General features: G+C 41.5%; 2 protein-coding genes across 9 annotated transcripts in view; one reads left to right on the top strand and one right to left on the bottom strand.

Annotated features, from left to right (window-relative positions):
- Nucleotides 1–17924, top strand: part of ZRANB1 (zinc finger RANBP2-type containing 1) — a 70689-nt gene extending 52765 nt beyond the window's left edge. For 2 of the 3 annotated variants that reach the window (XM_021943830.2, XM_021943829.2), the window contains 7 exons: nt 3305–3458; nt 5029–5100; nt 5583–5781; nt 13016–13136; nt 14487–14616; nt 14771–15000; nt 16091–17924. In XM_021943830.2, the coding sequence (XP_021799522.1) occupies nt 3305–3458; nt 5029–5100; nt 5583–5781; nt 13016–13136; nt 14487–14616; nt 14771–15000; nt 16091–16309 (1125 nt within the window). In that variant the 3' untranslated portion in view covers nt 16310–17924. The remainder of the gene's footprint in view (nt 1–3304; nt 3459–5028; nt 5101–5582; nt 5782–13015; nt 13137–14486; nt 14617–14770; nt 15001–16090) is intronic. The other variant, XM_031652001.1, reaches the window with a different exon arrangement.
- Nucleotides 17925–19365: 1441 nt separating this feature from the next.
- CTBP2 (C-terminal binding protein 2) overlaps nt 19366–25841 on the bottom strand; it is a 171379-nt gene continuing 164903 nt past the window's right edge. For 5 of the 6 annotated variants that reach the window (XM_009215593.3, XM_017944418.3, XM_009215591.4 and 2 more), the window contains 5 exons: nt 25432–25646; nt 24818–24948; nt 24175–24302; nt 23673–23790; nt 19366–21019 (listed from right to left, as the gene is read on the bottom strand). In XM_009215593.3, the coding sequence (XP_009213857.1) occupies nt 20839–21019; nt 23673–23790; nt 24175–24302; nt 24818–24948; nt 25432–25646 (773 nt within the window). In that variant the 3' untranslated portion in view covers nt 19366–20838. The remainder of the gene's footprint in view (nt 21020–23672; nt 23791–24174; nt 24303–24817; nt 24949–25431; nt 25647–25841) is intronic. The other variant, XM_003904385.5, reaches the window with a different exon arrangement.

Raw genomic sequence — 25841 nt, 5'->3', positions numbered from 1 at the left:
GTGTTGTGGTGCCTAGTCGTGTTGTCTGTTGTATATTGGAAGGGCCATCAATGTGGAATTGTAGTTGCTGGTGGTGACAGGAGCCAGCATAAAGAAGGCAGTTGTAAACTGGGGTGAAAGTCTTTAGGGGCTCCCCTGAGGTAGGTAGAAGATTATTACAAGGTTTTAGAGGGGCCATCATGAGTCATTGAGCTCCTGAGACAGTCTGAGGACTAACAGTGGGATGATGATAGAACATCAGTATATTTATTGCAGTATCACAGATTATCTGGAAACTTAGCAGCTAAGACAACAAATGTATGTTATCTCACAGAGTTCGTGAAGGTTAGAATCCAGGAGCTACTTAGCTGAATAGTTTTGACTCACGATGTCATGAGGTTACAGTCAAGTGGTCCAGGGCTGTAGTTGTCAAAAGACTCAACTGGGGCTAGAGTATCTGTTCCTAAGCCCACTCAGGTGGCTTTTGGCCGGAGGCTTCAATTCCGTGCCATGCAGGCCTGTCTACAGGGATGCTCATGATACAGCAGCTGGTTTCACCCCCAGCAAGTGATCCAAGAGAGGCACAGAGTGCAAGAGAGTGATCCAGTGTCTTTGAAACCTGCAGTGTCTTTTATAAATGGATTTAGGAAGCAATATACCATTACTTTTGCTGTATTCTGTGGGACATGTGGAACAACCCCAGAACAGCGTGGGAGAGGTGGGGGGGGTTTGTTCCAGGCAGAGAGCAAAATTGGTCATGGATTCAGTCTCCATGGAATAAATACTCCAAAGGACAGAATTAAAGGGACCAGTAGGGAGACTGGAAGTGGGGAAGTCTGGACTAAGTCTAGACTAAGGGGGTGTGTTGCAGAGAATGCTCAGCCAAGTTCTTTTGGAATGAGAACAGGAGAACATTAGAGTTGGGGATATGTATGTGGGGCAGGAGTTTTCATCGGATTCTGTGTCATGGACCCTGTTGGTAGTCTCATGAAGCTTAAGGACTCCTTCCCAAAATACTGTTTTTAAATAAATAAAATAAGAAGTAAATGAGATTACAAAGGAAATCAGTTGTTTTGAAATAATAGCTACCAAAATACTAAACTAAATTTGTGATATATAAGAAAATACATTTTAATATTGGTAAAAAGGTGGGGAAAATGGATTTAACTTGAATTAAAACCAAATTCCCATTAAAGTTCATGGACCATTCCCAAGATTATGGACCCTAAGTTAAGAACTCCTAGCCTGTGGAGATGGTTGAGAACCATAAAGTTGAAGAGGTGAGAAGGTGAGTGGCAGGCTTCAGGGGCACATCCTACTTAAGGATGGTGGTGGAAGGGGTTGTTTGGGGGGCTAGGTTTCTTTTAGAATGTTTGTAGTAGTCAGGGTCCAGTCCAGGTGGTTTTTGGAAAGGTGTTTCCAGATTTTTGGAAAGGGCCTGAGAGCTAGCTGATTGGAATAAGCTATTTTTGAATTTACTTTGGGGGAGCCATTTTAGCTATGTTGTTTGAGAAATAGTTATATTCTGAAAATATTTAATATTTGGTTTTCCATGTTTGAGTGTTGATGAATGGTTGGGCTCTTGGATTTAAGATGTAGTGAGAATTTTCATGGTTAATGGTAATCTTGGCGAATAAAGTCTAGTAGAATTCAATTTCTATGTAGGAGTTTTTTAATTTTTAATTTTTTTCTTTTAAGACAGGCTTTCTCTCTGTTGCCCAGGGGTGTGATCATGGCTCACTACAGCCTCATCCTCCCTGGCTCAAGTGATCCTCTCACCTTTCAGCCTCCCCAGTAGCTGGGATTACTGATGCATGCCACCAATGCCTAGCTAATATTTCGGGTTTTTTTGTAGAGGCAGAGTTTCATTATGTTGCCGAGGCAGGTCTTGAATTCCTGAGCTCAAGTGATCCTCCTGCCTTGGCCTCACACGGTGCTGGGATTGTAGGTGTGAGCCACTGCACCTGGCTGGAGTTTCAGAATAGGGAGTCAGGTGACTGTGTGGGGTATGCAGGGTTTTTGAAACATTATTTCTTTAATAGCAGTAGCAGTTAGTTGTGTACATATATGATGTACATGACATTATCAGTAAACCTTAGTCTTTGAGAAGAAGAAGGGGCTGGAAGACCTGTTGCTTCAGACCCCACTGTGGCTGGAAGGCCAGGTTGGTGATATCAGGGAACAGGCTCACTCTGGCTCACTCTGGATTTTTTTTTGTCAGAGTCTCTCTCTGTCACCCAGGCTGGAGTGCAGTGGCGCGATCTCAGCTCATTTCAACTTCCTCCTCCCGGGTTCAAGCGATTCTCATGCCTCAGCCTTCCAAGTAACTGAGACTACAGCTAATACTTATAGTAGTAGTTTTAGTAGAGACAGGGTTTCATCATGTTGGCCAGGCTGGTCTCGAACTGCTGAACTGAACCAATCCACCCACCGTGGCCTCCCAGAGTTGTTGGGATCACAGGCGTGAGCCATTGTGCCTGGCCTCGAATTCCGTTTGTTACTGGCAGATGCTCAACTGTGATTTTAGAATTCTGTGTATGTATTTTTATTTAGATCCACAAATTAGATATGACTGAAATGTAGGGTTAAATTAAATCTTTGCAACTTTTGTTGCTATTTAGCATTTTAAAAAGAAGAAAAAAATAACAAAAGAAGAAAGTTTTAGCCTTCCTTTTTTGTTTGTTGTTTTCTTGCTTAGGAGGGCTGTGCAATAGTGCTCCCATCTCACTCCCGTCAGGCTGAGCTTCAGAGGTTGGCAGTCTGTGTTTAAACTTGGAGATGCCAAATGCTTTTTTAAAAACTCAGAGTGGTAACAAATGGAGAGGAAGAAAGGGGGCTTGAGGTCAGTGGGAACTAACCCTTTAAATCCTGTGCTTTTTTTGAGTCCAAGTTAGGGTACTTGAATCTTGCGGGAGAAGAGTGTTTGCAGTTTTCCGTTTCTCTATCAGCTGTGATTCTCTGCTTCTAAAGAATGTTTTTATTGGGTGCACGATGGTTAGTCTGCTTAGGTTTTCTGTCCTCCCTCCTCTTCCTGTGATGTGTCTATGAACAACACCCTTTTCCATAAATTTTATGTGCATCTTTATTTCCTTGTGATAAATTATTAAATAGAATTACTGAATCAGAGGATAAAACATTTTTATGACTTTCTGAAAAGTTATACTGGTATATACTTTCATTGGTAAGGAAATAATACCCAGTGTATTTTAAGATTAAAGAAAACCTTGAGTTATTGGAAAATTTTGCTGATTTCTTTTAAATACTGTTGTTTTCTGCTTCCATTTGTGGTACATGAGTTGAGAGGAAAGTTTCTTTTGTATTTAAGGTGTCTCAACAAGCAGCAAAGTGTATTCCAGCAATGGTGTGTCCTGAACTGACAGAACAAATCCGGAGAGAGATAGCTGCCTCTCTTCATCAGAGAAAGGGGGATTTTGCTTGCTATTTTCTGACTGACCTTGTAACATTTACATTGCCAGCAGGTAACTCCAAAATCTAATGTAAAAAGACTTTTTCATTTTATTGTAGTTATATTTGTGTATATAGGTGAAAAATGTTTTTGTTAGGAAGCACATAACATAGCTACTACATGTGCGTCTTAAATTACTTGACTGTCCTATTTATGCTGGAAGTGAGCATACGGAGGGCTACTTGTTAGTAAATGCTTTTGCTATCTGAGAGGAAGTTGTGGACCTCAGATTATTTTTTAAAAATCTGTTTTACTCTTTTATTTTTCTCTTTGGTTTTATTTTAGAATATCCTTTAAAAAAAACTCCTTTGAAAAATTGTCCCTTTTTCATTCTGGCATGTTATTTTGAAATTAGATAGCTATATTGGTTACCTGGTATTAAGAGATGGGATTAGAACATGAGCTTTTGATGGGTAGAGTCAGATTATTTGAACACATGGCATTCTCTTGAATGTGTCATTCCTTTTTTACTCATTTTATATATTTCTACTATGTTTGTGAAGCAACTTTTCATTTTTCAATTCATTGACAGTTGAAAATGTCCTCCAGAGTGTTTTTTGTCAGTTGGCATTGAATAAATACAATAAACACCAAAAGTTTCTAAAATCTTTAATCTGAGATCTCTTTGTTTTGTTGCTGTTTTTTTGTTTTGTTTTGTTTTTTGTTGTTTTTAAATTGAAACGGGGTCTTGCTCTATTGCCTAAGCTAGAGTGCAGTGGCATGATCATAGCTCACTGCAGCCTTCAACTTCTGGGCTCAAGTGATCCTCCTGCCTTGGCCTCCTGAGCAGCTAGGACTGTAGGCTCATGCCACCCACCCCTGGCTAATTTTTTATTGTTTTGTAGAGGTGGAGTGTTTACTTGCTCATGCCACCCACCCCTGGCTAATTTTTTATTGTTTTGTAGAGATGGAGTGTTTACTTGGGCTAGATCTGAGTGTTTTTAATTTTTATATTCAGACAAATAGGAACGTTTACAAATTGGAGGAGATAGTAATTAAGTTTTCTGAAATTGGAGGAAGTTTCATTTGAAATGCACTCATTCTGTGTATTTAAGCTTACCCCAGAATGATTAGATTTTGTAAAATTTATTTTTTATTTTTATTTTTTGAGACAGGGTCTCACTCTGTTGTCCAGGCTGGAGTGCGGTGGCAACATCACGGCTCATTGCAGCCTTGGCCTCCCCAGGCTCAAACAGTTCTCTCACCATAGACTCCTGAGTAGCTGGGACTACAGGTGTCTACTGCCTCGTCTGATTAATTTTTGTATATATTTTGTATAGAGACGGGGTTTTGCCATGTTGCCCAGGCTGGGCTCAGAATCCTGAGTTCAAGCAGTCTGCTGGCCTCAGCCTCCCAAAGTGCTGGAATTATAGGCGTGAGCCACTGCACCTGGCCCAGAAAAGAAATATTTTACCTCACACATGTTATACTTGTATATTAAGAAAAAGCTATCTGATAACCTTTAACGGAAAGGGAGTTATTTTAGAGAAAGTTACTAGTAGATAATTAATAAGTGTAATTAAGTATAAGTGAAGTATAAGTTATGAAACAAAAGATCTTTTAAGTTTGTTTTTTCTTTGTAGATATTGAAGATTTGCCCCCAACTGTCCAAGAAAAATTATTTGATGAGGTGCTTGATAGAGATGTTCAAAAAGGTAAGCATGGAATTAATGAGTATAATTTACCTTTCATCTGATCAAGTAAGTTTTGTTTAGTAAAGCATGGTGTAGTTTGGTGTATAGTCAACTTGCTTTATTTTTGTTTTAAATTAAAGATGTAAAGTCCTGAAGTTCAGTGTTACATTGTATGGTTCACTGTCATAGAGTGAACAAATAAAGATAGAACAATTTTAAAACCTTGGTTCTCTGCTTCCTGTTCCAGAATGTGTATATTTCTATATTAAACACTTTTTAGAAAATAAAACTAAAGAATTTAAAAGTTGATTAAATTATTCTAGAGACAGAAGATGTTTCAAGTACTCAGAAGTTTATATTTCAATTGGTCAATTTTATTTAGGTGTTCATTGGTAAATTACATATAAACCATTTTATATCTAGAAAATAGGTTCTTTTTCCCCATGAATATTCTCTAATGACATAGGTATGGAAATGAACATGTATTTAAATCCATCGTACAGAATTAGAAGAAGAATCTCCAATTATTAACTGGTCCTTGGAATTGGCTACACGTTTGGACAGTCGATTATATGCACTTTGGAACCGGACTGCAGGAGACTGCCTACTTGATTCAGTACTACAAGCTACCTGGGGCATCTATGACAAGGACTCGGTGCTTCGGAAAGCCCTGCATGACAGCCTGCATGACTGTTCACATTGGTGAGCTGGCATTCTGCCCCGTTTCAACCCAGGAGTGCATTTGCTGGATCATTTCCTTGTAGTGGCGGAATACTTTTTATGTCAGTTATATTTTCTATGGAAACTAGAGGAAAAAACAGTTCATTTTGGACATTAAAATACTTTGAACATGTCCATGGTTTTTGTTTTTGTTTTTCCCCCAAGAAACGAGATAAAAGCAAGAATAAATGGTTTTTATACTTTTTTTTGCTAAATTTTAAAATGGAAACATTTGAAGCTTTAAAATGCAAGCATTTATTGTTTCTATAAAACAGAAGCAGTATATTTGAACATTTCAAATGCAACATTTCAAGTTATATAGTAGCCTTAAATATTGATAAGGCCTTTGCTCATCTTTTTAGGGATTGATTGATTGATCAATCCATCGATGGAAGCAGGGTCTGGCTCAGTTGCTGGGCTGGAGTGCAGTGGTGCAGTCTCGGCTCACTGCATCCTTCACCTCCTGGGCTCAAGCCATCCTTCCACCTCAGCCTCCTGAGTAGCTAGAACTACAGGTGCTCATCACCATGCCCGGCTGTTTTATGTATTTTTGGTAGAGATGGGGTTTTGCCATATTTCCCAGGGTGGCTTTGATAATCTTGATCTCAAGCGATCCACCTGCCTGAGGCTCCCAAAGTGCTGGGATGACAGACCTGCGCTGCCGCACCCAACCTTATTTAATATTTGTGTTCACCTAAGAGGTTATCTTGACATTGTGTTACAAGTTTTTTTTCCTTCCTAAGGGAGTCTTAAGATCACATTCTTTATTTTGCAAATTTTCAAACCCATGGAATAATTTTTTAAAAATTCAGTGCAACAGATCCTGGTATTTTCATTCAGCTGAGCAGTTGTTAACATTTTGTCACACCTGCTCCATGTCTGCATACAGAAAGACTCTTGGGTCAATTCGTTGTAGACATCATGATGCTTTACCCTTCAAAATATTAACATACATCTTTCCAGAACAAGAATATTCTCCTACTCACCCACATCCCCATTCCTACATCTAATTCAACATTGATTCTGTTATCTAACAGTTCATAATCACATTTCTCCAATTGTCTCAAAGTGGTCTTTATATATATGTATTTTAACAGCATGCAGTCACTGGAAAAATAATTGTTTTTGTGAATGAATAGTTCAGATCTTTACATTTATTTGACTTATGTGTTATTTTCTTGGTTCTTTGAACATTATCTCATTTAGTTATTACAGGCATGAGCCACCGTGTCTGGCCTATAAGTTACTTTCTTGAGAGCTAAATTGTAGATCAAAGCATAATGCAGTATGGCTGGGGGGTGTGGCTCATGCCTGCAATCCCATTGCTTTGGGAGGCTGAGGCAGGCAGGTTCAAGAGCAGCCCGTCCAACTTGTTGAAATCCTGTCTACTAAAAATACAAAAATTAGCCAGGTGTGGTGGTGCATGCCTGTAATCCCAGCTATTCGGGAAGCTGAGGCACGAGAATTGCTTAAATCCAGGAGGAAGAGGAGGTTGCAGCAAGCCAAGATCTCGTCACAGCACTCTAGCCTGGGTGACAAGAGTGAGACTGTCTTGGGGGTGTGGGGGAAAGCATAACGTAATAGAGTAACAATTTGTGGGCACATTAGAGAAATAAAATAGCTTCCTGGATGACCTGACTGGATGTATATGAAAGCTAAAGAATGAATGTATCACTCAGGTAGTTTTAGTCAATTAGTAATTGTCCTGGAGAGAGAGCGTTTTTGTGCCTCTTAGTGGAGATGGCTGTATGGTAGTATGAAGTGGGTTTATCGGGCTAGGTAAGCCTGATGCTGGTCAGTGCTCTGCCTGTCTGGCCCTCTTGATCAGATCCCATGGTCACCAAGCAGCTTCCTGCTCCTGATTTTCTTGACCACTGCTGTGGGCCTGTCTGTGTCAAGAGGATGAGCCTGGTTTGGTTTCTAAGAGAGTGGGTTCTTGGCATTGTGGTTTCACAGGTCTGCCTTGTAGTTTTGGTTAATGTGACTCTGCCCTGTAAGCCAGGTTTGAACTGTGGTAAATCTACCACTTTGCAGGTCACCTCTAAAAAGGCGGCCAGTAATCTTTGGTGGTAATTTCCTTTTTTTTTTTTTTTAAGACAGAGTCTTACTCTGTCTCCCAGGCTGGAGTGCAGTGGCATGATCTCAGCTCACTGCAACCTCCGCCTCCTGGGTTCGAGCAATTCTCATGCCTCAGCCTCCTGAGTAGCTGGGATTACAGGCAGCGCCACCATACCCAGCTAATTTTTTGTATTTTTAGTAGAGGTGGGGTTTCACCATGTTGCCCAGGCTGGTCTCGAACTCCTGAGCTCAGGCAGTCCGCCTGCCTTGACCTCCCAAAGTGCTAGGATTACAGGTGTGAGCCACCACGCCTGGCCTTTTCTTTGGTGGTAATTTCCTGATCTGTTGAAAGGCCAAAAGTACATTGTGGATTTTAGAAGTGGTGTCTTTTTTTTAGTGGTGAGTGTTTTTTTTGTTGTTTTGTTTTTTGAGAAAGGGTCTTGCTCTGTCACCCAGGCTGGAGTGCAGGGTTACGATCTTGGCTCACTGCATCCTTCGCTTCCTTGGGCTCAGGTGATCCTCCCACCTCAGTCTCCTGTGAGTAGCTGGGACTATAGGAGTGTGCCACCACATGTGGCTAGTTTTAAAATTTTTCTGTAGAGATGAGGTTCTCACTATATTGCCCATGCTGGTCTTGAATCCCTGGACTCAAGCGTTTCTTCTGCCTTAGCCTTCCAAAGTGCTGAGATTACAGGCATGAGCTACTGCACCTGGACTTTTTTTTGTTTTTTTTTTTAACAAAGACATTTGTGGTGAGTAAGAATTGCTTTGGGGTTTATTCCCACCTGTTCCTCAGAGCTGGCTATGGGTGATCTTGTGAGTCTGAGTTGTCACTAATGTTTGTATCGGGACTGGAATTCTCAGATGGTTGTGAGTCAGTTGAGGTCCCGGAAGTCTAGCATAGAGTTAGGGAGATTGTGGGCAGATCTCTTGAGCCTAGTAGTTCAAGACAAGCCTTGGCAACATAGCGAGCGAAACCCTGTCTCTACCAAAAAATACAAAATTTAGCCAGGCGTGGTAGTGTGTGCCTGTAGCTCCAGCTACCTAGGAGGCTGAGGTGGAAGAGTCATTTGAGCCTGGAAGGTTGAGGCTGTGCTGAGCCAAGATCATGCCACTGCACTCCAGCCTAGGTGACAGAGTGAGATCCTGCTAAGAAAAAAAAGAAAAAAAAAAAGAAAAAAAAAAAAAGATGGTCAGGGGGAGAAATAGAATCTCCCTATTCTATTAGGGAGTGGGTACTAGGGTGAGAAGGAACTAGGCTGTTTGTTTACAGCCACTGGCAAGAGTTGTTGCAGCAGATCTTTTAGTCCATAGTCCTGACTCTTAAAGGATGCTTCAGGAGTGAGCACCTAGGGCTGGCATATGGACAGGTGTCCCAGAACAGCATGGTTTGGCATCACCTCCTCCAGTCCCTGCCACTGGGGGCTTTGTCCGATGGTTTACAGTTCGGGCACAGGAAGCTGCGTTGATTACAGTGATCACACAGGCATCCTTACAGTACTGGGGTGGGTTGGGATGAAAATTATCTAGTGGTTAGATAGTAAGTGTTGTTGCCATGGATTCGAGAGGTCAAATATACTATGGAATAACCCTTACAGAGTTCTTGTGTTGAGTTGCATGAGGTTTGTCCACTGGGCTTGTCATGTGGCCAGTAGAGAGTAGAGTGAGAGTGAGTAGGCATGGGTTTTCTAGGCCAGGAGGGGAGGAGCCAGCATATAGCTTGTGTAGTCTCCTTTTTAAGATGCTCTTTGCTGAGGTGCCGTTTGCACTTAATTGGAATCAGCTGGAATGAGATGTTTTCTTATATAAGATACATATTAAGAACTGAGAAAGCAATTTTCTTTTATTTGAACCCCTCCACCCATCACTTCAAGATAGGCTATTTGTGTTTGTAGCTAGCTGTGCTGTTCTCTTGGATACCGCTGATTCTAGCTGACTCAGGTTCTCAAGTCTGAATATGTTGTACTTGCTTTTTATTGACATGCCAACCCAATTTCCCAAGGGGCAGGTGGAGGCATTTAATGTAAATTGGGGGAAAAAAATTTAGTATCAGTCTTTCAGAATTATTCCTTTTTTCTTTTTGGAGACAGGGTCTTGCTGTGTTGCCTGGACTGGAGTGCAGTGGTATGATCTTGGCTCATTGCAACCTACACCTCGTGGCTCAAGCAATTCTCCCACCTCAGCCTCCCAAGTAACTGGGACTACAGGCACATACCACCATGCCCAGCTAATTTTTTTTTTTTTTTTTTGGTATTTTTTGTAGAGACAGGGTTTCGCTATGTTGCCCAGGCTTGTCTCAGACTCCCACCTTGGCCTCCCAAAGTGACTGTTTTTGTTATTACGAAGAATTGTCGGCCGGGCCTGATGGCTCAGGCGTATACCAGCACTTTGGGAAGCTGAGGCTAGAGGATTACTTGAACTCAGGAGTTCAAGAGCAGCCTGGGCAACATAATGAGACCCTGTCTGAAAACAAAAACACAATGAGATATACTACCTCACGTGCACAGAAATGGCCATAACCAAAAAGACAGGCAACAACAGTGTTGTTGAGAATTTGAGGAAATTGGAATCTTCATACATTGCTGATGGCAACGAGAAATGTTCTAGGTCTTAAACTCCTGGGCTCAGGTGATCTTCTAGCCTCAGCCTCCCAGTTAACTGGGATTGCAGGCACGTGGGCTGATTGTGGTTTTGATTTGCATTTCCCTATTTAAGTGATGATATTGAGCATCTTTTCATGTGCTTACTGCTCATTCATGTATCTTCTTTGGTTTAGTATCTTTCCACGTCTTTTGCTCATTTTTAAATGGGTTGTCTTAATATTGATTTGCAGGTGTTGTTTGTATCAGGTCCCTCATTGGATATCTGCTTTGCAGATATTTTTCTCTATTCTGTGGCTTGTCTTTTCACTTCATTAGCAGTGTCTTTTGAAATCAGGAGTCTTTAATTTGATCAAGTTCAATTTATCAATGTTTTTCTGTTATTGCTCATGCTTTTACTGTTGTATCTGAAGAGATTTTTGTCTAGCCCAAGGTCACAAAGATTTACTCCTGTGGTTTCATATAAGAATTTTATAGTTTTAACTTTTACGTTTAGGTCATTTTTGTTTTACATTTTGAGGTCATTTTTGTTGAAAGTGTGAGGTGTCCTAAATTCACCTCTTTGCATGTGGATACCCAGTTGTTTCAGTACCTTTAATTGAAAAAACCCTTTCTACATTCTATTGCCTTGGCGATTTTGTCGGAAATTAGTTGACCATACAAGTAAGGGTTTTTTTCTGGACTCTTAATATTGTTCTATTGATCTATTTTTCCATTGGGCTATCCTCATGTCAGTACCAGACTGTCTGGATGTTCATATCATTGTAATAAATTTTGAAATCAGGAGTGTAAGTCATCTGACTTTGTATTTCTTTTTCAACATTGTTTTGACCATTTTGAGTCCTTTGGATTTCCATATAAATTTTAGGATCCAGCTTATCAATTTTTGTGAAAAAGACAGCTGGGATTATGACTGGGATTGCATTTAATTTGTAGATGAATTGGGGTGATGGTGGTATTGCCAGCTTAACAGTATTGAGCCTTCCAATCCATGAACATGGAATTGAGTTTTGAATGTAACCCAAACTGGTATTCCTGTACCATCCGGTCACACACTGCTGGATTTGGTTTGCTTGTCTGTTCTTATGGAGACCCTGGTAGTTTCAGAGTTTAGGTCTTGGGGTGGTGAGGATGAACATTTTAACATGTTTAGTTTTAAAGTATATTTTATTGAACTCCCTTCTTCAGTGGTCTTTGTAGAGTTTTGAATGCAATCACCATTGAATTTCTGGCTGACTTAGCTGTCTTACTTACAAAGTGATTTTAGGCATTAACCAAGAAATTTCTAACTGCCTGCAACTTTCAGTATTAACAATTTGTGTTTGATATTTCTCCTTGAACTTTTCAAAACATTGTATTTTATCACTGTTGCCAAAATTTTCAGACACATTCCTGTGTATCTTAGCTGTTATAAAAGAAGAATATATATATTTTAATTTTAAAACATTTGGAATTATAATTAAACATCCTCAGTTACCTGGAGTAGGAAAAATGTTTTAAACTGAGTTTTTACTCTGGAACATTATGTTTTAATTTCTTTAGAAAATACATTAATTTACTTTCTAAGAAGCCCTTCATTAAATTACTGTAAAGCTACTTGTGACACCAACCCATTTAACTTTTTTTTTTTTTTTTTAAAAGAATAGATGGGGTCTCACCATGTTGGCCAGGTTGTTTTGAATTCTGGACCTCAGGCAATCCTCCTCCTTCAGCTTCCCAAAGTGCTAGAATTACAGGTGTGAGCTACCACACCTGTTCACGTTTAACTTTAATATGCTGAAACTTTTTAACAATAGGAACAGAATTGTCTTTGGTTTCTTTTACCTAGAATTCAGATGTATGGAAGATAAATGTGATGTTATAAACAGATTAAATGTCTGTCTTCATTTTAGAGGTCTTAGTTGGCTTGTTTTATAAGACAGTGAACCATAATTTTGAACATAATTATTTCTGAATTTTTATATCTGATAGACAAAGAATCGATGTTGTTTTCAGTAATTCAGTGTTAAGCATAAAGAAGGAATGTTTTCTGTCATTGCAGTGGGTTTCTTTTTGGTTGCTTTTGAATTATTAGGTGATCATCAGAGAGAAATTATTTATGGAAAGAAATCTCAGGGAGATGATCTTGATACTATGAACACACGGAATATTTCCCATCTGTTGTTTATACAAGTGATCAAGTAGGTGGTGTACTATACATTGATAGAGAAATGTAGTGTCTTTGTATCCAACATTTCAGATGACTTTTTTTTTTTTTTTTTTTTTTTTGGTAAACTAATTGTAGACAGTCGAAAATAACCAGTCTCATAATTAACGTTTGAAGTTTGAAAATTTGGTTGTTGGTAAATCAAATTCTGGCTAAAGATGTTAAAGGATGTTACAAGGTATCCGCTAGCGGAAGAGGGAGGCATTTTTCATTTGAAAAATACATTACCAACCAGGCAAAATAAAATTATTGTTTCACAAACTGCTTAAAGACTGTGTTAAAGAAAAATGATCAGAACTGTAAATGTTTTATTTATAGAAGGCTTATTTTTTTTACTATCCTGCTTTTTCAGGTTTTACACACGCTGGAAAGATTGGGAATCATGGTATTCTCAGAGCTTTGGTTTACATTTTTCCTTGAGAGAAGAACAGTGGCAAGAAGACTGGGCATTTATACTCTCTCTTGCTAGTCAGGTGAGGATGCTTCAAGTCTCGTTGCTTCTATGAGAAAAGTGAGCATGTAGTCTAAATTGATTGATTTGAGCAAACCATTTTGGGGGCAGTGTGGTCAAAGAAAAGAATGCTTGACTTGATATCAGTCGACTTGGGTTCTAGTGATGACTGCTATATATCAAATAAATAGCATAGTAAGTATAGATGACCATAGCAAGTCCTCACTGCAGAACAGGGGAGAGAGTAATATGTGTTGTTATATTGAATGATTAAAAAACATCAAAAAGTGAAAGCTGTGCTGTGACGGTTACATACACTAGATAGTCTTGGGATGGCTCTCCATTCCTGCAGCATAGGCTTGAATGCCTATGGTACCTATCCAGGTGAGCTCTGTTCTGTCTCTGGGGACACTTACTCAAGATTACTGAACTGGTAGGTACTTGCATTGCTGTTGCTGATCTCTCAGGCCCTGAGGATCCAGTTGTCAATCTTTATAATGCTCCCTGTGGTGAGGCAATACCTGTGTCATGTAGGCAAAGGGAAAGGGTAGTTTAGCTTACTCTGAACTAATTACCATCAATAGGAATGATTTCTGATTAATGTGGGAATGAATTTTTCCAAGTTTGCTAACCCCTTTTTATTAATGAAGGCTTCTTGTAACATGGAACTGTATAGGGTTGTCCCTTAGACTCTTGGTTTCATGCTTTATTTTATGAAGCACTTCAGTATACCAAACTGTAAAGTACAAATATATATACAACCACTCCTTTTTTTTCCATAAAGCACCATGGTTCATTTGAACTTAGAGAAGGAGGTACCCATCTTTGGGTAATTTGGGCAGGATTCATAGTGGTTGATTTACATGAGACACATTATCTCACACCATGCATTGTAGCTTGATGATGGACCCATTTAATATTAGTAGTCACGAGTTAGGTGACACTGCCATTTACATTTGCATGAAACAGGCTCACTTTTTTATTTCAGGAGGACTTTGTTGTAGGTAGTGCTTTCACAGTAACTTAACCAGAATGTGATAATAAAGCATCCTTAGCTATCTGAATTTCTGGTTCCTGAGGTTGGAGAGTTAGTGGTGAGGTTGGGTAGCAAGGGATATTTCAAAATATGTATGTACATCTATATAATTTGTGAGTTTGGATGGTAAATGATATTTGCATGTAGCCTTTGTAGATTTCTTTTACAGTTTTATTGGATTTATTATTTGAGGAATCAAATGCTGCTTTGACAATTTTTTCTTTCTTAAAAACCAACTGTGATAGTATACTAAAGGGGAGGTAGTATTATTTTTTACACATCAGTTTTCCAGGAGTGGTAATAAAATGTTTTAAGTTTTTGTTTTGTTTTGTACAGCCTGGAGCAAGCTTGGAGCAGACGCACATTTTTGTACTGGCACATATTCTTAGACGACCAATTATAGTTTATGGAGTAAAATATTACAAGAGTTTCCGGGGAGAAACTTTAGGATATACTCGGTTTCAAGGTAAGCCATTATTCAGGAGCATTTTACAAGTTTCTTTGAACAGAATGGCTCAGATGTCAGAAAGGAGCAGTGGACAGGGGAATGTGAACAAGGGCAGTGAGGGAGTGGCTCTTTCTTCCTGTAACTGTTGGGATTTTCTTCCCTCTCTTTCCAGGTGTTTATCTGCCTTTGTTGTGGGAACAGAGTTTTTGTTGGAAAAGTCCGATTGCTCTGGGGTATACAAGGGGCCACTTCTCTGCTTTGGTTGCCATGGAAAATGATGGCTATGGCAACCGAGGTGCTGGTGCTAATCTGAATACTGATGATGATGTCACCATCACATTTTTGCCTCTGGTTGACAGTGAGAGGAAGCTACTCCACGTGCACTTCCTTTCTGCTCAGGAGGTAAGCAGTGTCTTTCTCCCATGAACTATTTCTAGTAGTGACCTTGTACCAGAAAGAGCCTGAGGTGCCTTTCAGGTGTGGTTTTATCTGCACTGTCACTTAATTTCTGAATGTGATTGTAGTAATTGCTGAAGATACCAGTTATACTTTGAAATTTACCTTTTCAAAACTGCTGTATGGGGGACACATCAAGGAACTTAAGGTGGTGATGGGTTTTAAAAAGTAAAGATGAGGTTTGTGATTTAAATACGGCATTTAGGGAATGAAGCGAGTTTTTATCTGAAAGCAGAGTTCCAAGAATTGCAGGGCCAGTGTGGTTTAAGAGGAGTAAGCAACAGGGAAAGAGGGTAGGCGGCAGTGGAGGGAGGGAGGGAGGGAGGGAGGGAGGTCAGAGAGGATAGGGATGGGGTGGAGTTCACTGAAGGCTTTTTAAAGCTTTGGGTTTTACTCTGGATAGTGTGGTAAGCCAATGGCTAGTTTACCGAGAAGAGGAACATTTGGGGCTCTGGTGCAGTGGCAGGAGCAGGAATACCAGGTATTGTAGATGAAGGGGAGTGAAAGGGTAGTATAGATCAGACGGGAGGTGGTGAGAAGGTACAAAAACAGCGCTCTTTCAGAAAGCCAGTGTTCTTAGAAAAGTATTGGTCTTTTATTCAATATACTAGTAATTATCATAAAACGTTTATAATCACAACATGAAGAAAAATTCATAGACCGTAACTTGTATAATTTCAGCTTGTACATAATTGACTAAGTAAACTTACCTTGTCATGTGTTTGAAGCTGTGGCTTGCCAGGATCAGTTTATTAGGACATTTGTTTTTTGTTACTTTATCTTACAGATTACCCTCTAGTGTGCTTTTCTCTTTAGTTTTTTTCTGAAAAATTTGCCATTGATGTCTTTTTAAATTTAACCAGAGCAAACTGGACTTTAAACACAAAACTTCCAAGAGATCAAAACCATGTGAAAAGTTGATTGCTTTGGCCTTTTCATGAGTTAGCATACCAGCTGTCAGTTTCCATGTCACATTCCTACCAAGTCTCTGATCTGTTGTATGATTTTTCCCTTTGTCTTCATATTCCTCCAAAAGCTAGGTAATGAGGAACAGCAAGAAAAACTGCTCAGGGAGTGGCTGGACTGCTGTGTGACAGAGGGGGGAGTTCTGGTCGCCATGCAGAAGAGCTCTCGGCGGCGAAATCACCCCCTGGTCACTCAGATGGTAGAAAAATGGCTTGACCGCTACCGACAGATCCGGCCGTGTACATCCCTGTCCGATGGAGAGGAAGATGAGGATGATGAAGATGAATGACAAAAAAATTGAACAGCAGAAGACCAAGGCATCAGATCTGTAATGACCCTAAAGTTAGTGTGGTGCTCCAAGCACAGTCAACATCATGGAATGAACCAAATCTGGCAGGATCTGCTCGGGGAAGTGTTTTCCTGGACCACACACACCTAATGGAGATAATGCCTCTGCTGCGTGATGGGACAGAGAACTTTAGTTGGACTACAGTTTGTAAAAAAACCTAATTTTATTAAGACAGAACTTTTTTTCCTTTCAAATTGTAAATCTGTCTATAAATGTAACGCATGTGGTTGTGTAAGAAATTGTGTAATAGGAAAAGTTGTACCAGCATCTTCATATTATTGAGAAAATTTTTTCAGCATGGGCACTTAGAAAAAGCACATGGCAAATGGCTCTTTGTTCCTTTAAGATATTATTTCAGTAGAACCTGACATTCTACTTTAACCTTAAAAGATCCATCTAAGTCTCAGAGATCTGGAAACGTTTTGTACAGATTATCTACACCAAAACATAAAAATAACCTTTTATTTTATTAATGATTTAGTTCCTGTTGTGCCCAATCCAATCAAATCTTTTAGGAACAAACTGCAAGAAGAGCTAAGAATGTTTTAGAGTGAACTAAATATAGACATTGCTTACTTGTTTTGAAGAGGGTTTTGGTTTTGGTTATTGTGTCTTAAGTTTTCTGATATGCCCCCTTTCGATATTTAGATATTTATTTGTTGGGAAGAATACCTTAAAATGAGGGTTCTTATTCCAGATTCTGGGCAGTGGTCTGAGTAGTTTTTTTCCTGGATGAAAAGGGAGCAAGCCCACTTGTCACTAAATGAATTGTGTGCAGTTTGCTCACTTGGACTCCATCCACAGTGTACTACTCCCAAATTGCCATGCCATAGGCCTTCGGATTCTTCCTTTCATCACCTCTGCTCTAAGCAAATCTTGTTAGAAGGGCATGGCATGCCTTTGCTTAGGCAGATTGGGAACACCCATTCACTACAGAATAAAGATTTTAAAAATGCAATAAGGTGGTAAATGCATTCTATGAAGAATTTCTCAGTGTTTAGTCTGAGAATTTTTGCATGTTGGTTAATTGTGGCCATTCTTATTTAAAGTTAAAATTATAATCGTAGGTAGAAAAATTTTTTTATAAGAAGTATTATTTGACCACTTCAGGTATACATTCAATACTGGGTAAAAATTTCAGACCTATCTCAGGAACACAGAAATACTTGGTGTCCTGATAAGCACTTTCTAGACTATTGATGTGGCCAGGAATTTGGAAGGATCACACACACACACACACACACACACACACACACACACACACACGTATTTTTTTTTCCCTTCCCTGTGATGAAAAGGCTGTGAAAACCTTCAAGTATTTGCTTGTTTTTTAGTTGATAATGAAATGTGTACAACCTCAAATTTGCTGCCAGAATGATACTAAAAATAGAAAAATACCCACAAAACTGTCATGTCTTTAGTTCCGCCCCCCAAAAACTCAGTAAAAAAGTGTTCCCAGGATGAAAAGATCATTTTTGCTGCATGCTAAATCTTGCAGGAAAAAATGATTTTTGTAGTATGATTCCGTAGAAATGAATCTTTGATATAATGTAAATGCTGCTGTTTCAAGTGGTGAATGTGTTCTTAAAAATGGGCTATATTGTTTGCTTTCATTTTGGCCAATAATTAGTTAATCGAGTTTGTAGAAAATGTTAGCATTCTGACTACTTAGCATCTGTAGTAACTTTTCTCTATGTATAGGGATAATTTTTTAGTGGGCAGAGATCCTGTTCTAGTTGCCTGTTAAGCAAAATCTGCCCTCCCAATTGAAGAAGCCAAAGAGAATTGTTAGGGGGAAAAGCATGTAGCCATTGCAGTCTGCATTGCAGCAGCGTTGTCCAGCGAGTGTATGCTCCGTACTTAGCTTCTACTGTGTGTCGTGGTTTGGTGAGTGTTGTTTCCTCTGTGCGCTCTATTTATTTATTTATTATCAGTGACCCTGACCACATAGTGTGATAGGTGCAGCATTCTTCCCTGTGGGAAAGAATTAAAGATGGTTCCATTTCCTAGGCTACAGACAGGAATGGGGCTCTAAATGGTTTTCATAGACTGGCTGTTAAAGGCCAAAATTTTTGGTAAATCAATGCTGTATTATGCTCTTGAACTATTAAACAGCCATAATTATTGTCCCAAGATAGAATATAGTCCTTTTTCAAAGATTATACATGGCTAGGTGACAGACTCTGATAAATGATTGACTCTGGATAGTAAGTCATACCTTCGGTCTGTGGACTTGATGGTTCTTTGCATAGAGCAAACAGAGCATGGCATTTTGTTTTGACCTGTTCTTCCTTGGAGTCAAATTCATATACATGTATATAAAGTTTGGTTTGGGCAACCAAGATCTAATTAAACAAAACCCAGGTGGGCCATGGACTCAGACCTGCCTTATGTTTTTGACTCTTAGGTTCCTCGTGTCCCAGACTTCTTCACGTATGTGAAGGTAAGATACTCTGTGTGCGCTTGGCCTCCTTTCCACGCATATTTCATAGTCTCTTTGAGAGTGGTTACAAAGATGTTAAACTACCTTTTTGTTTCCTGGGGTGATAGGTCAGTAACTATGAGTGCCGTCTCTCTCCATGTGAGCTTGTGTTAATGGACACTTTTATGGTAGAGTTGGGATGGGGCCACCACCTTAGAGTGAGCAGACAAGGCCAGGCAAGCCAAAGGCTGTAAGACACCATGAGTTTTTTTTGTTTTGTTTTAATGGGAAGGGAAGTATAAGGAAGAGCTCAGAGGGAGTTTGATACCTGGAATTGTTGGACTTAATTGACACTTAGCAGACACTTAGTATAAAGGTTTATAATTCTATTTAAAAAGAAGATCCATTAAATCAACTTCAAGTTCTTAACTCATGGGACTATTTTGCAACACTTCTTTGTAAATATTTTGTTAGGTTATTGGCAAAACAGTTTCAAGGGTCACTTCCCTGCCTTGAACCAGGTCCAGGCCATTTTGCTTTGGGGTAAATTAAAATCAGAACTCTTAAGTTGAGCTTTTTTTTTTTTTTTTTTTTGAATGTAAGACTTAGCTCTAACCCACCATTTACATCTTAAGGATGGCATGACTTGATAATGATGGACTTGTGTGAGGTTTTGATTTTTCAATTAAACTTTGTATCACATGAGGTAATTGTCAGCGTTCTTGAGTCTGGTTATGGAATAGGCAGAACCCTGTAGTAACAAGAGTTGGAAACTGGCTAATTGACAATGCAGTTGCCTTAAACATCTCAAGTAGAGAACTTTTACATTAGTGAGATGTACTTGAATTTCAGAACTTAACAAATTTTAATTACTTTTTATTGAAAACTGCACTGAACGCTAAATGTCCACCTTTACAATAAACAAATACAGTAACGGTAACTCACACTAAAACAAAACATACTTCTGATAGCCATTATTTTTCTGTTTGGGACAATTTTAAAGTTTTTCTTTTGTCACAAAAACAGGAATGTACCTATACAAAGGCTCAAAATAGGCCATCTTTTTAAACAAAAAGGCAATGATTCACAAAAGACTATGAGCAGAACATGGAACTAGCTGATACAAATCTAATAGGATTTGTTAAAATCAGTCACATCTAATACATCTGAAGTGTTCTTGTATAAAATATCACGTGAAGAAAAGAAGACTTTATCAATGTCTAAAAAAGTGGGTTTGTTCATAGACAATCTGACAAGTTACCATAAAAAGTGTTTCCTGAGACATAAGGAAATGCAACATTATTCTTCTTGAACCCTTTCAGCTCAAGACTTTCCACTCAATAAAATAGCAGAGGATCTGAAACTGAGAAAATATATTTGAGTACAAACAGCTTGTGAAACTTAATACTTTTTTTTTTTTTTTTTTTTTTTTTGCATCATCAGAGGGTTTTACTGAACTTACAACCAACTTGCCCGCTCAGTATGCAGTTCAGGTGTGAGAGACGCTTTTCTGTACAGGAGCCTGTACTGTCTTCAATCCTATGCGTGCAGGTGTCTACCACAGGCAAACAGTTTTCTCCCCATTTTGTAGTTATGTGATTTTCCTATTAGCAAAAAGAGGTCTCCAGCCCCTGTAGACTTAAGGGACTCAAGTCACAGGATGGGGATTTCCTCTTAATATTTTTTATTTTGTTGTTTGAACTCTTGATGCAACATTGTAGAGCAGGGTGTTCAGGACCTGCTGTGCCCAAGGGACTGAGAAAGAAAAAAGCTCTATTTATTCTTTGTGATTTGATGCACAGATGAAAAACTTAACACACAATAACAGAAGTTGGTCGTTAATAAATCACATCCTAGTCTTTCAGCGCTTCCGTAAGCAGACATCTTCAGTTTTCTAGCTCTTGTAGTTTTAACACTGCAACATCAATGATGCATATGTCCAGAATCAGTTACAAAGACCATCAGATTCTTTTTCTCTTAGTTCATCTATTTTTCACTGTCTCTTGGTCCCAAGTGTATCTGAATGATTACCTTCTGGCATTCTCTGCTATTGCTCGTTGGGGTGCTCTCGATTGTCCCCATGTTTTGTGGGCTGGTTGGGAGAGGGCGCTTGGGAAGGATGTGCCACTGTCGGGAGGTTGTGAGTCACTGGGATGCCTCCAGGGATGATCCCTTCCATGGCTGCAGGAAGTCCTCCTGGAGCCACCCCCACGATGCCTGGCGGATATCTAAGGAACACACAGAAATAGGGCCTAGTAAGTTGAGGGCAGAGTTGCCAAGCTCTTAGCTCTTTTCCTACTTTAGCATTCTGACAGGCAGTTTTGCCAGGCTGTCCAGGCTGGTCTCAAACTCTTGAGCTCAAGTGATGCCCCCCCCATAGGCCTCCCAGAGTCCTGGGAGTACAGGCTAGAGACACCACGCCTGGCTAATAATTTTTTTTTTTTTTTTTTTGGAGACAGTCTCACCCTGTTGCCAGGCTGGAGTGCAGTGAGTGGCGTGAGCTCCGCCTCCTGGGTTAAAGTGATTCTCCTGCCTCAGTCTCCCGAGTAGCTGGGACTACAGGTGCACGCTACCGCACCCAGCTAATTTTTGTATTTTTGTTAGAGACGGGGTTTTACCATGTTGGCCAGGATGGTCTCAATCTCCTGACCTTGTGATCCGCCCGCCTCAGCCTCCCAAAGTGCTGGGATTACAGGCGTGAGCCACTGCGCCCGGCCCTGGCTAACAATTTTTATGGGACAGTTTATCCTCCCTATCCCCAAAGCAAGGAGAAGTCTCAAACACTGCCAACTAATTTATAAAAACTAGTCCAATCAAAACACAGGGCCACTAATTTTGTAGCTTTTAGATAACAAGATACTAGCCCATACTAATTATGAATGTGGATATACTCTACTGTTTAAAAAAAACACTTTGTACAAAATGGACTCCCAAGTGTTCACCAGTTACTTCTGACTGATAAAATGATTTCCCAACAGAGCACAATGGACTCTTAGGGACTGAATGTTTGTCTCCCTCCATCCCCCTAATTCCAGGTCAAATCTCACACCTCCAAGGTGATGACCTTAAGAGGTAAAGCCCTTGGGAAGTGACTGGGTCAGGAAATGACTGGGTCATGAATGGGATGAGTGCCCTTAGAGAAGGGAGTCTAGTTAGTGCTCTGGCCCTCTCTCTGCCATATGAGGATGCGGGAAGAAGCTGACGGTCAGCTGCCTGGCCCTCACCAGAACCTGACCATGATGGCAGCCTCATCTCAGACTTCCAGCCTCCAGAACTGCAAGACATTTCTTTACAAGCCACCCAGTCAATGCTACTCAATTATGGCAGCCAGAACTCACTAAACTACTGCATTCACCACCCACAGAACATAGGGTCCTCGGGCAAAGTGGGACTCAGTGTATTCACACAGACTTAGGAGGCAGGGCATAGTTCCCAAACCCTTTATCATCCAGGTAGAGGAGGCATCTCACTGTGGAAGCCACCCTGCCATCCTGTCACCACCAGTCAGAAATCCCCAAGACCTTCAGAAGGACTCTGGTCATGAGGGTCCCCTTCCAGTCCCTTCCTCAGTGCACATACACTGTTCTAGGGGGCCTAAGAGCCCCGGCTTACATGAAGGATAAATACAATGGTGACATGAAGAGGTGGGCCCCCAACTTCACCCAACAGGGGGATCTGATGCTATGATGGGCTTGAAAATACTTGTGAGGACCAAAAGGATGGGACTGGAGGAAATGTGAAGACAGCCACGTGACCTGCAAGCACCGCATAGCTGCTTCAGGGTCGGAGCCTTCTTTACACAAACTAAACGCACCCTGGTCGTCACTATGGCTATAGCAGGGGACGTGTGGCAATGTCTGGAAACATTTGCAATCATCATGAGTGGGAGTGGGAGGTGCTACTGGCATCCCGTGGGTAGAGGCCAGGGATGTTGCTAAACGTCCTAGAATGCACAGGCCAGGCGAATGAAGAGAATGATCGGCCCCAAATGTATCTATTGCCAAGAGCTAGAAACCCTGGTTTAGAGTATGTAAAAATTTTTCTGAAGATTCAAGGCTGCAACTTTATGCATGAAGGGGCTACTGATTTCCTGGGAATCCAGCACTAATGTGGGGGTGGGGGTGGGAGAAAACCAACTCGTGGATGGGAAATACCAGAAAAGAAACCACCTCCCTGGGAGGGCTCCTGTCTTTACCCCACTCTGCGTTCCCGAGTACGGCTCGTGTCTCAGCTGACCCAAACTACAGGCATCATCCTTAGCATGTGGACAAGGTCATTATCCTGAGTTGATTGTACCTTCATTGGCCAGAATGCCTTCCGTGGACATAAGATTCAAATTAGAAAATGAACTTGCTCACAGACCTGTGCACTTGAACATCTTACCTATATAAGCCTTTCTCTTTGAGAAGCCTTTTTTTTTTTTTTTGGTGGTTGGGGGAGCGGGAGGCGGGGTTATCTCACTCTGTGGCCCAGGCTGGAGGGCAGTGGGTGATCTCGGCTCACTGCAGTCTCCACCTCTCAGGTTCAAGCAACTCTCCCGCCTCAGCCTCCCTAGCAGCTGAGATTATAGGTGTGTGCTACCACGCGTGGCTGAGAAGCCTTTTGGTTCTAAGATGGCTTTAGAATGAAAGGCAGTTCCTAGCACCTGTGGTCAATCACATGTGACCGAACCCATTCCCTTTTAAAATAGCTTCTGTTCCATGAAATTAGGCATTGGAAGACCTGAGGGGGCAGTGCACACAGTTCCTGCTGAGAAGGCCAATTGTTGTGGCCCTGCTGTAGCATCTGCGGGAGGTAAGCGTCCCACCAAGTTTGGGCTTCTCTCCCGGGCCCCGGGGTGTGGTGCTCACAGGCTGAGATACAGTCAGTTCCTCTTCTCACCTGTATGTGGCACCATTGAGCTCAGGATGAATTGCTTGCTGGTCTATTACTGACCAAGGCGCTGATGTGACAAAAAATTCCTTGTTCACACAGTTTCTTAAGCTTTCTGGGATGCGACCTAGGGTAAGATGATTAAAATATCATATTTTTACAAATCACAAGAAGTTTAACATTACACCTGTAGCTGCTTATGTGGGGAAATAAGCATTTGTGAAAACGTAAAACATCCAAAGGCCCAAGTGCTTGAGCTCTTCAACACTGACCTTCAGCCTCTGTCTGCCCCGCCCGAACCCCTGAGTTTATGTCTGGGCCTAAAGGGAATGGTTCCTTCTCTGAAGTTTAGTTCAGGGCTTACATAAATCAACAGGGCCCAAGTCATATACATTTGGTGCTAAAAATGAATTCCACCTGTTAAGAGCCACCTGTAGCCAGCAGGATGGGAGCCGGCTGGACTGTGGAACTGAGGCTGCCCTTGGCAGGCCAGAGGCACGGAGGTGCTCACCTGTGATGGCTCGGCGGATCTCCGTGGCAGCTGCCTCCCTCATCTCCAGTGATGCCTGCTCGCTATACCAGGCAGTGTGAGGAGTGCAGATGAGATTCGGTGCATCTTTCAACGGACCCTGAGCAAAGCTAGAAAAATGTAGAAAAAAAGAGTAAGCGGGAAACGCTGCATACTCTCCCTGCCCTCCTCAGCACGAGGGAGCTCTTGGCCGTGTAGGAAAGTAGCTGCATAGATAGCGTGGACACATGAACATCTGTGATGGTATTTTATGAAGGCTGGGTTGAATGTAATTATCAAAATTCTGTAAGAACTGTAATTGGTAGATCAAAAAGTCCAATTCTATTGAACGCTTGTCCTGCTCTAATCCCGGGCAGAGATGACGCCTGTCTGTCTAAAGACCAGAACCACCGCCACCACCACCAATTTTCTGCCTCTCCTTTCCCGGATGACCTTTGGGAAACTTCCAGTCCTTTTACGATTAGAATACAGCACAATCCTTAGAAAAACAGAGACTGTAAATGTCATCTCTGGAGTTTCCTGCCCAGGGACCTGTTTGGGAAAAGGGCCTCAAGTTCAAAGTGTGAGGGTCGGGTGTGGAGTTGGGCCCTGTGGGCTGCTGGTAGGCAGCTAGGGCAACACGCACCTAAAGGGCTCCGACTCATGCACGTCGAGGGCTGCCCCTCGTATCCTGCCCTCCTTGAGGGCTTGTGCTAAGGCTTTCTCGTCCACCAGGCCACCACGGGCTGCGTTCACAAGGAATGCTCCCTGCCTCATCTGTGGAAGGAAAGAAAAGCCGGTTACAGGCACACTGGCATGGTGGAAGACTCTTGTACCAAGGTTTAAAGAAGAAAGCTGCAAGCCAGGAGTTTTATTGGTCTAAGTGGTTTAATGTGTGTGCTGCAGTTTGAGGGAAGGGAGCGGGAAGTTTTGGTGAAGGCTGGAAGCCAGGGCTGTTTCTGCTGATCCTGACAGGAAGCAACACGGTGGAGAGGCTGGACTGTGCCGAGCTGCGGGCCTCTTGGCAGGCTCTGGGCAGCCTGTGAAGCTGGGTCCTGGCTAGCGCCTGTCCGTCTCTGCTTAGCCCGGCTCAGCCGAGGAAGGGCTTCACCTGACTTGTCTCTGGTGTGTTGCAGGGTCTCTTCCCTGCTCAATTGTATCCAGAAACCATCTCCCTTGCCCTCCATGTCCCTCTTGTGCCCACCAGCAAGTGCTACCACCTTTCTACAGAAGCTTCCATGGCATCTATTTTCAAATTACCTGCTTTATGGTAAAGTCATTGATGAGGTGGTGGTTATGCTCGTTGAGATTGCAGTGCAAGGAGACGCAGTCGCTCTGATACAGCAAATCCTGCAGGGTGTAGACCCTCTGCACGCCCAGGGACCGCTCGATCCCATCCTGCAAGTAGGGGTCATAAAATATGACGCTGAATCCAAAGGCCTTGGCTCGAACTGCAACCGCCTGCCCCGTGCGACCTGTACAGAAACAGAGCGTCCAGGTGAGTGAGTCCACAGCCCGCGCCCCAGCGCTGCCACCTCCATTGCGTCTGAGCTGAGTCCGGGCTTGCCATCCCTGCTGGTAGCTGCTGCCGGAGAAACTGTGTGCCCAAAGCTTAGGCCTGAGTCGAGCACTGCCCGCGAGGGGCCACCATGGCCGATGTAGGACAGGTG

Source organism: Papio anubis, chromosome 11, assembly GCF_008728515.1.
Source record: "Papio anubis isolate 15944 chromosome 11, Panubis1.0, whole genome shotgun sequence".
Classification (NCBI taxonomy): domain Eukaryota; kingdom Metazoa; phylum Chordata; class Mammalia; order Primates; family Cercopithecidae; genus Papio; species Papio anubis.
This window is presented reverse-complemented; position numbering and strand designations above follow the sequence as displayed.